This window comes from Paroedura picta, chromosome 3, assembly GCF_049243985.1.
Source record: "Paroedura picta isolate Pp20150507F chromosome 3, Ppicta_v3.0, whole genome shotgun sequence".
NCBI classification, from domain to species: Eukaryota; Metazoa; Chordata; class Lepidosauria; order Squamata; family Gekkonidae; genus Paroedura; species Paroedura picta.
The window spans coordinates 11397455-11405510 of NC_135371.1; the positions used below are offsets into that span (position 1 = coordinate 11397455).

At 47.7% G+C, this 8056-nt stretch overlaps 1 protein-coding gene across 1 annotated transcript; it reads right to left on the reverse strand.

Annotated features, from left to right (window-relative positions):
* Positions 1-925: 925 nt before the first annotated feature.
* Positions 926-7464, reverse strand: LOC143834510 (uncharacterized). The gene is made up of 4 exons (XM_077331336.1): positions 7300-7464; positions 3304-3609; positions 1728-1901; positions 926-1629 (listed from the first exon to the last, which is right to left on the reverse strand). Exons 1-3 carry the CDS (start codon positions 7436-7438, stop codon positions 1735-1737), a joined length of 612 nt encoding a protein of 203 aa, XP_077187451.1. The 5' UTR covers positions 7439-7464; the 3' UTR covers positions 926-1629; positions 1728-1734.
* Between the last annotated feature and the right edge of the window lie 592 nt (positions 7465-8056).

Sequence of the window (8056 nt, forward strand, 5' to 3'; positions counted from 1 at the left end):
TCAAAACACACTCTACTGCCTACACTTCTTTTGGGGTTGTTGTGCAGCAGCCATATTTTAGTTTGGAAAAACATATAAGTTCTTTGTAAAAACCACTTTGGATCCTCACTGAAGAGAAAGACAGGTGGGGAGAGAGAAACAGCGAGAGAAGCAAGCAATGTAAAATCCGATGACCAGGAGCAAGTAGGGGAAGGTTTTTCCAGCTTCCTAAAGACGGAGGCTTTGGGGAAAGGGTTGCCAACCTTGGATTAAAACATTCTTGGAGATCTGGGGTGGAGCCTGGAAAGGACAGAGTCTGGGGAGGGGAAGGAGCTCAGCAGGAATCTGATCCCATCTAGCCCACCTTCTGGAGCTGCTGTCCCCTTCAGGAAGCTAAGCAGGGTTGGTCCTGGTCAAAACTGGGATGGGAGACCACCAAGGAAATCCAGGGTCACTACTACCCAGAGGGAGGCAATGGCAAGCTCTTTGGAACATCTGTGAGTAGGAAAACACAGCCACAGCAGAAAGAGTCAGACAGTTGCTCCTCAGCTGTCCCAAAATTACTTACTGCCCCTCTGAATCCTTCCACCATCCCCAGGGGAGACATACTGCCCACATTGGGAACCTGTACTCCAAAGCAACTGTGAAGGGGGACAGATTGAATTAGAGTTATGGTAATGAAGGATTTCACTCTTGCTCTTTGGTCTTATCTGCACTGGGCTTTTTATACTCTTATCAACCCAGATTTTAAAAAGTAATCTGCACCTTTCCGATTTCCATTTTGATTTTATTCGCTTTAAATTTCCCATCTGCAACATCCGTGATTGACTCTGCAGTGACACCACTTTTTCTCCGGGCTATCCGGGAGTGGATATTATCTGCGAAATCTGAGAAATGTGCTCTGAAAGCCTAGTATTGCAAATGTAAATGTCCACATTTTTAAAAAAATCTTCTACTCTTTTCCTTGCACTTCCACTGCAGACATAGCATAGTACGCTGTTGCTGATTGGTCAGGGCATCAATTCAAAAAGTGTAGGAGACTTCTCCCTCCCCCCTCCCCCAGCTTGCTCTGGCTGTAGAGTTGGGGGACAAGAAGGCTGGAAAGAAAGCCCTCTCCAGCCTCGTGCATCTTAGTCAAAGCTGTTTCCAGTAGGGAAAAAAGGAACATTGCAGATCTGTTGCAAGATCCAGGTTTAGATCGATCAAAATTTGGCAGGATTGCCAGCAGGAAAAAAAATGTGAGTGCAGACAGTACCCTTTGTACCATTTCTCTAGTCTGAATCACGCATTGCCTGTATTGTCTCCTTCCCTCCTCACAGAATCAACAGCATCTTTGAGGTGTGAACTCCAAGAGACAACCCCAGTCTCCCATCGAAGGAGTAGTTTGACCTAATCAGTGGCAGCATCTCGTGCAAACTGAACCCATGCTGATATTACTGAGCCATTAAAAGAAACTCCCACAAGGCATCCAACCACACATTCAACAGAAATGCGGAAACTGTTTAACAAACATTTATGAAACAACAGAGATACAATATTAACTATATTGTTTTTATAGGACAATAAAAGCTATGCTGTGCTTAGGTATAGAAGACTCAGGAAATTAAAAGCAAAATTCAAGATTTCAGGAGATCCTGGCTATTCAGAAACCTGCACAGAGAAATTTAAAAGTGAAAAGAATTATTTGCAAGCCGCACACGCAGAGCAAGTAGGTTTTAGCATTGTGTATGAACCGTTCCCCTCATTACCAGGCAGCTAGGAAGGAGGGATGACGTGCTGAATGTTGTCATTCATGCTCTGCTCCACCTGGGTGATGATATGCTCATTGCGTGTTTTGATCAGCCATTCCCACAGCCACCCCAGTGCGCTCAGGATGGCAATGCCAGGGACCAGCAAGAAAATCCGATAATGAAACCATGGACCTGAAATGGGGAAGGGAGACATCACCAAGGATTTTTTAAAAAAAAAAGGGGGGGGGTTAAATACCAGAACTCCCATGACTTTTATAAGCAATCTATACCTGAATATGCCAGATTAAAGAACAGTAGCACCATAGATATCTATAAAATTCTGGAGGTATACGTTTCAAGAGTTAAAACTTCCTTGGTTAGATACTAGATAATATCCTCCTCAAATACCAGATGGTATCTTTTTCAGCGAATAACTGATGAAGGGATGTTTGACTCTTAAAAGCTTGCGTGCGCATGCGCGTGTGTGAAGTGTTAATTCAGTTTCAATTTATGGTGATTCTATGAATTAATGTCCTTCAAAACATTCTATCACTAACATCCATTCTCACAAACTGAGGGCCACGTGGCACTCTAGGTTGAGCCAATCCATCTCTCGTTGAGTTTTCCTCTTTTTCTACTACCTTCAACTTTTCCTAGCATTATTGTCTTTTCCAGTGACTTCGTGTCTTCTCATAACATGACCAAAATAGGATAGCTTCAGTTTAGTAATTTTAGCTTCAAGGCAGCCCTTTTCAGGCTTTTGACCATGGAGGAGCCCCTGAAATATTTTTCAGATTTCAAGGAGCCTCAGAACCGGGCTAGAAATTATGTTACCTGGCCACGCCTCCCTGCCACGCCTGTGGAGGTCTTAGGGGGGGATGAAGCAGTTTGAGACAGGTGTCCAGGCTCCACCCCCTTTCCCAGGCATGGTAACCGCACAAGAATGCCACCCCTGGTCAATGGAAGAGGCCAGTTCCCTGCTTTCTTTGCAGTTCTAGGAATAATTTGTGGCCAAGTCCATTAAGGCAAGATACAGGGGACGGCTAGGGAGCCCCTGGGGATTTCTCACAAAGCCCCAAGGAGCCCTGGTCAGGAATCCCTTTTCTAGGGAGAAACTTGATTTGGTCCAGAACCCGAGTTGCCCACGGCCATTTTGTTTTGGATTGCTAAACTTTGTGTCAGAAACCCAAATTAGACATGACACAGAGTTCAATATTCCCATGTCTAGGGCAGGGGTGGCCATACTGTGGCTCTCCAGATGTCCATGGACTAAAATGCTGGCAGGGGCTCATGGGAATTGTAGTCCATGGTCACCCCTGGTTTAAGGAACATCTGGGGTCTCCACCAGCTTGTTGAAAAGTGAAACAGGTTCCCCTCCGTTACAATGCAGGGTGCCCATTTCAGGTCTGGGCCATGGTGCACATGGAGGAGGGCCTTTTCCCAGGTCTCCCCAGCCATGGTCTCAACTTGAAACAACAGGCGGGCACTTGGCTTACATATGTATTTTCCACCACCAATCTATTTACTGACTTCTGCCCTTCCACTACAAAACCCATATTGCCCTGCTGTCCTACCCACACCAAAGGATTCTTACCCACTGCTGTGAGCCGGACCTGAGCCTCACAAGTTCTGTTTGGGCCTGAAAGGACTTGGTACTCTCCTTCCATCTCCTTCTTCATGCCTATGATGCCCAGGCCAGTGTGGTCCATGATGAAGTGATCCTTCAGGTCCCTGTTAAAATAGTAAGAGTGCCCCCTGCTGGCAAGGAGGACCCAGTTACAATGAGATGCAGAACTGTTCACTCTGCACAAGATGGTGTAATCGTTGGGGAGTGTTATGGGGATGAAGGCTCTGGAGTCACGGGGAATGTAGCGGCAGATCATGGCACACATTCCAGGTCCTGCAAGGAAGAAATGAGGTGGGTGTATTTCATGAAAACAAAATTCATTATTGACTTACTTGATTCCATCTGCCAAAAGCCAAAACAATTAGTAGGCATGCTGTTCTTTTGAAGGAAGCTCAGACTTCTGGGAGTCTTCAAAAGAAGGCTCATAGCTCCCTAACAGCTTCCAAGGGCCTCTCTCTGCACACATTTGCAGTATGAACCTATTAGGTTAATAAAATCAGAGCCAAGTAGCACCTTTAAGACCAACAATTTATTCAGGGTGTGAGCTTTCGAGTGCAAGCACCCTTCTTCAGACTAAGAACGCCCTTGCGGCACGGCTTCTGGATGCGCCTGGGTGCAGGTGCGCTGTGGGCTTGGCGAGCAAGGGAGATGGTGCGGGCGCTTCCTGGCTGGCCCATAACCCCCTGGGATGGGCTGCTGCGAATGCTGGGAGGGAGGGGAGCAGGATGCAGCGGAGGCAGTAGCCGTCCCTGTCCCTGTCCTCCCTCCATCCCAAAATCTCCAGGAGTTTTCCAACCTGGATCTGGCAACCCTAGATGGGATGTAGGGTTGCCAGATTCATTGATGCTGCTGGTAGGAGATTGGGGGTGCTTTCTGGAAGGTTTGCAACGTGCTGACATCACCCAGAGCTGAGGCTAAAATGTCAGAGACATCAGGATGGGGACGCTCTGGCTTTTAGGCAAAACTCTATGGTAGAATTTGCTTCAAGCCACAGAATTTACTCCAAAAACCAGAGCACTACTCCCCCTCTGCATGGCTCGAGTGTGCCAACATCACTTTTGGGCAATGTCATCATGTGGCATTAAAATGTGGCATTCTTCCGGGCTAAGATAATTTGGAGGGGACTTGTGGGGGTAAGATGCATTCAGAAAGTGGGGGACCCCCACTCAGAGCGGTGAAGCCAAATACCCTACTCCCGCCCCCTGCCAGTGGCCAGGCAGAACATGGGGACCATAACTTCAGAGCTATTAGTATATCAATAAATAGGAGTGTGTGTTTTTAAAGGAAAAAAAACTCATGAAAACAACTATTCAAGTTCATTTGGTATTGTGAAATTGGTATTATGAAATCTGAAAACCATGAGATGTGAAACTCCATGGTCATGGACATCTGTCTGTGCCTATTAATATTTATCCCTCACCACTAAACCACCAAATCACATATTCCCGCTAAATATAAATGCCTTTTATCATCTCACTCTCAAATCATATGCAGAGCACAGCAGAATTGTTACCTACTAGAAGGAATAGATTGGGGACACCTGGGCTGGCTTCTTCAGTATAACTTTCCTCATGGGCTGTTGTCATGATAAATGAGGGAGGAGAGGCAGTTGTCCCCAATGGATTAGGAATAAATTCTACAGGTAAGTATATTAGATTTCATATTCAGTTTGGTCCTGTAGAAACTTGAGTTTGGGATCTAATTCTAGCTGTTGATTTGATTAGTTCCTCCTGGTGGGAATAAAGAATCCACTTTGCTTGTAATAACAATAAGACCGTTTATGCACTGGGAACTTCACTGCCCCAGCTCCCGTGCAGGAGTAAAAATAGGGGGCGGATGAGCTGCACCAGGCCAAATGCTCCCCCATGTGGGCACAGGAAGAGGTGGGGCAACCTGTCACGACTACAATCTGCAGCACAGCATGAAACCTCCAGTGCATAAACAGTCTAAGAGATGACTTTTCAGGGTCTTTTTTACAAGTAGGGAACAGAAAGCCTTTTGCAGCACCCATAGAGAGACTGGTCTCATTCCACACAGGGGAGGCTGAGTTCTCTGTGACACCTGTAATTAAGGAAGGCTTGCTTCCTTGCTTGGGAACCAGACCATAAAACAGATGGTCATGCAACATTGTTTAATGACTATCTGTACACCGCCCGTGGCGCCGCGGGCGCCACGGACTAAATAAAATAGTAAGGGGTTCTGGGGCGGGATGTGTCCGGGATGAGGAAGGGTCCGGATTGGACCCTTCCTCATGACAGACAATCAGAGGGACCAATCGGCAGGCGCGATTCCCAGCCTCAGTAACTGCGCGCAGCGCGGCTCGCAGTTGCTCCCGGCCTGACGCGTCAGGCCGGCCCCTGAGGGAGCCCCCGGCAAGACTCCAGCCGCTGAGACTCCAGCCGCCGAGAGGGAACCACGGCCGGGCCGCGCCCACGCGGCCCGATCCGTGGGCGCGGCTCGCGGGTGCGGCCCGATCCGTGGGCGCGGCCGGGCGCGGCCCCGCGGGCGCGGCCGGGCGCGGCCTGATCCGCGGCCGTGGCCTCCTGGAAGCAGCGGAAAGAACCCACCCCCCCCAGCCGCAGAAGATCAAATAAACGCACAGGACCCGCCGCTGCCCAGCGCACCACGCCTGGGACTCCCCACCAAAAACCAGGAGACGCCGAGGAGCCGCCACCCGCCTCCTCTTTCAGGTAGCCTGTCCCTTGCTCTGTCCCTCGCCTGCCCCTCGCTCTGGTCCCTGCCTGCTAGCGCCCATTGTCTTCTGGATACAATGGGCTTTTTTACTAGTTAAATATAAGAAGTGAAATAATTCAAAACCCGCAACACAGAGATGTCTCTTAAAAGCAAAAGTTCATTCTCAGGAGACGGGTCAATAGTTCAACCCAATCATTTCTCTGAAATAGTTTAGATCTCACACTTGATAAGCTAAGAGTAGACAGGAAATTAAATGCTTACCACAGACAGGTGACTGAACGGGAAGCTAAACGTGTGAAAACGTAAGGGAAGGCGACTGTAAGCCACTTTGAGACTCCTTCAGGTAGAAAAAAGCAGCATATAAGAACCAACTCTTCTTCATCTTCTTGTCTTTCTTAAACTATTATTCTGTAACTTTTTTTTTTTTAAGGCTTTAACCCCCTAAAGTGGATGGGCATAGCCTGTAAGCCCCTGTCTCTCAGACAATGGGAGAAGGGGTGTGGAAATGTGGTCATGGAAAGGTTATAAAAATGCCTATGTTAACTTTGAGCTGGCTTTGCTGCCATGCTCCCATATTAAACACGTTTACTATGACACAGGAGAACCTGGGGCACGACACTTTGTTCCCAGTTTGATAAGTGGAGTTTAGACATTCCTGTTGGAGTGGGGCCCTTTGGCACGGGGACCCCCTGCATAACACTGCGGTATAAAAGGGGACTAGGGGATTAGGATGAGACGAATGGTGAGTTTCCGATTTACAAGCTGTGTGGGAAAACATAGTAGGAAAAACTGGCCTGTGGGCCTCTTGTTGGTGTGTCAAATGAGGTTGAGAAAGGTTTATTAAACCGCCCTGAGCCTTCGGGGAGGGTGGCAAATAAATAAATAAATAAATGGAGCCTGCAGTTTCAAACTCAGTCTACCTTTGAATAGGTGTTTTGCGGTAGAGGATTAAAGAACAAGGCACCATCCCCAACTTGTGGCCATCTCGAACGCATCCAGCTGGCTGACAGGACTTTTCGTATGTTTTTAATCTGAGGGCCATCAGTGTACATTTCTTTGTGTATTGGTCAAGATGGAGGCTAGGGCAACCCAAATAAAATCCTGGCACAATAGTCTACATCAGGGGTAGTCAAACTGCGGCCCTCCAGATGTCCGTGGACTACAATTCCCAGGAGCCCCTGCCAGTGAATCTGGACATCTGGAGGGCCGCAGTTTGACTACCCCTGGTCTACATCCTCAACACCGAGCCCTGTTAACGTGCCCACATACCTGCTTCCTGTTTCCCCATAAACACAGAGGCAGCCTCTGCATCCCATTGTCCTAAAAGGCCCCCCCAAATAACAACCAAGGCAGCTGCAGAGAACCACGATCTCTTCCCCTCCTGCAGTGGTGGACCATAGGCCCCCATCTCAGGGCTGTTGTGGCAGTTCCTCAACGACATTTTGAAAAAAGGGAAAAGATTCCACTTCTATGTCACAAAGGAACCCTACAAAAGGAAGTGGCTTGCTGGTGCAGGTTGAGAAGATCCAGAGTATGGTGTAATCGCTAGAGCAGGGGTAGTCAACCTGTTGTCCTCCAGATGTTCATGGACTACAATTCCCATGAGCCCCCGCCAGCAAATGCCATTGATATCCATTGATATCCAAGAGATAAATGGGAGTTTTGATACTTCCCAAGCTGAGATTGTACGCATGTCAAGAAGGAAAAATAGGAAAGCTGGACGGGAGAGGGTGCTGGCACTGCTGTTCAAAAGTGTGTTTTTGCTTGTGTCTCTGTTTCCTTCTCCAGAAAAAGAAGAAATATTGATAATGTAGCTTTAAAGGGTAGACTAAAGCAGTAATGGAGGAAGGGTGGAGAGTTATTTTCAATTTCATGGAGAGTGGCATCATATTTATATTATTTCACCATGTTTGGGAAGATCTGGATTTAAATTTTCTGCGAACCACCCTGAGCCTCAAGGGGATGGCAGCAAATCAATTAGTCAATCAATCCCTCCTGAGCTTTGAAGCTCAGAAGGACATTTTGT

What these genes read in the sequence shown, in the direction of transcription:
- LOC143834510 (XM_077331336.1), bottom strand. Translation starts at nt 7,438, where the DNA reads ATGGGGGCCTATGGTCCACCACTGCAGGAGGGGAAGAGATCGTGGTTC. An exon ending in TATGGGGAAACAGGAAGCAG is followed by an intron (nt 3,610 to 7,299) that starts GTATGTGGGCAC and finishes TCTTCCTTGCAG; the next exon opens with GACCTGGAATGTGTGCCATG. An exon ending in GGTCCGGCTCACAGCAGTGG is followed by an intron (nt 1,902 to 3,303) that starts GTAAGAATCCTT and finishes TCCCCATTTCAG; the next exon opens with GTCCATGGTTTCATTATCGG.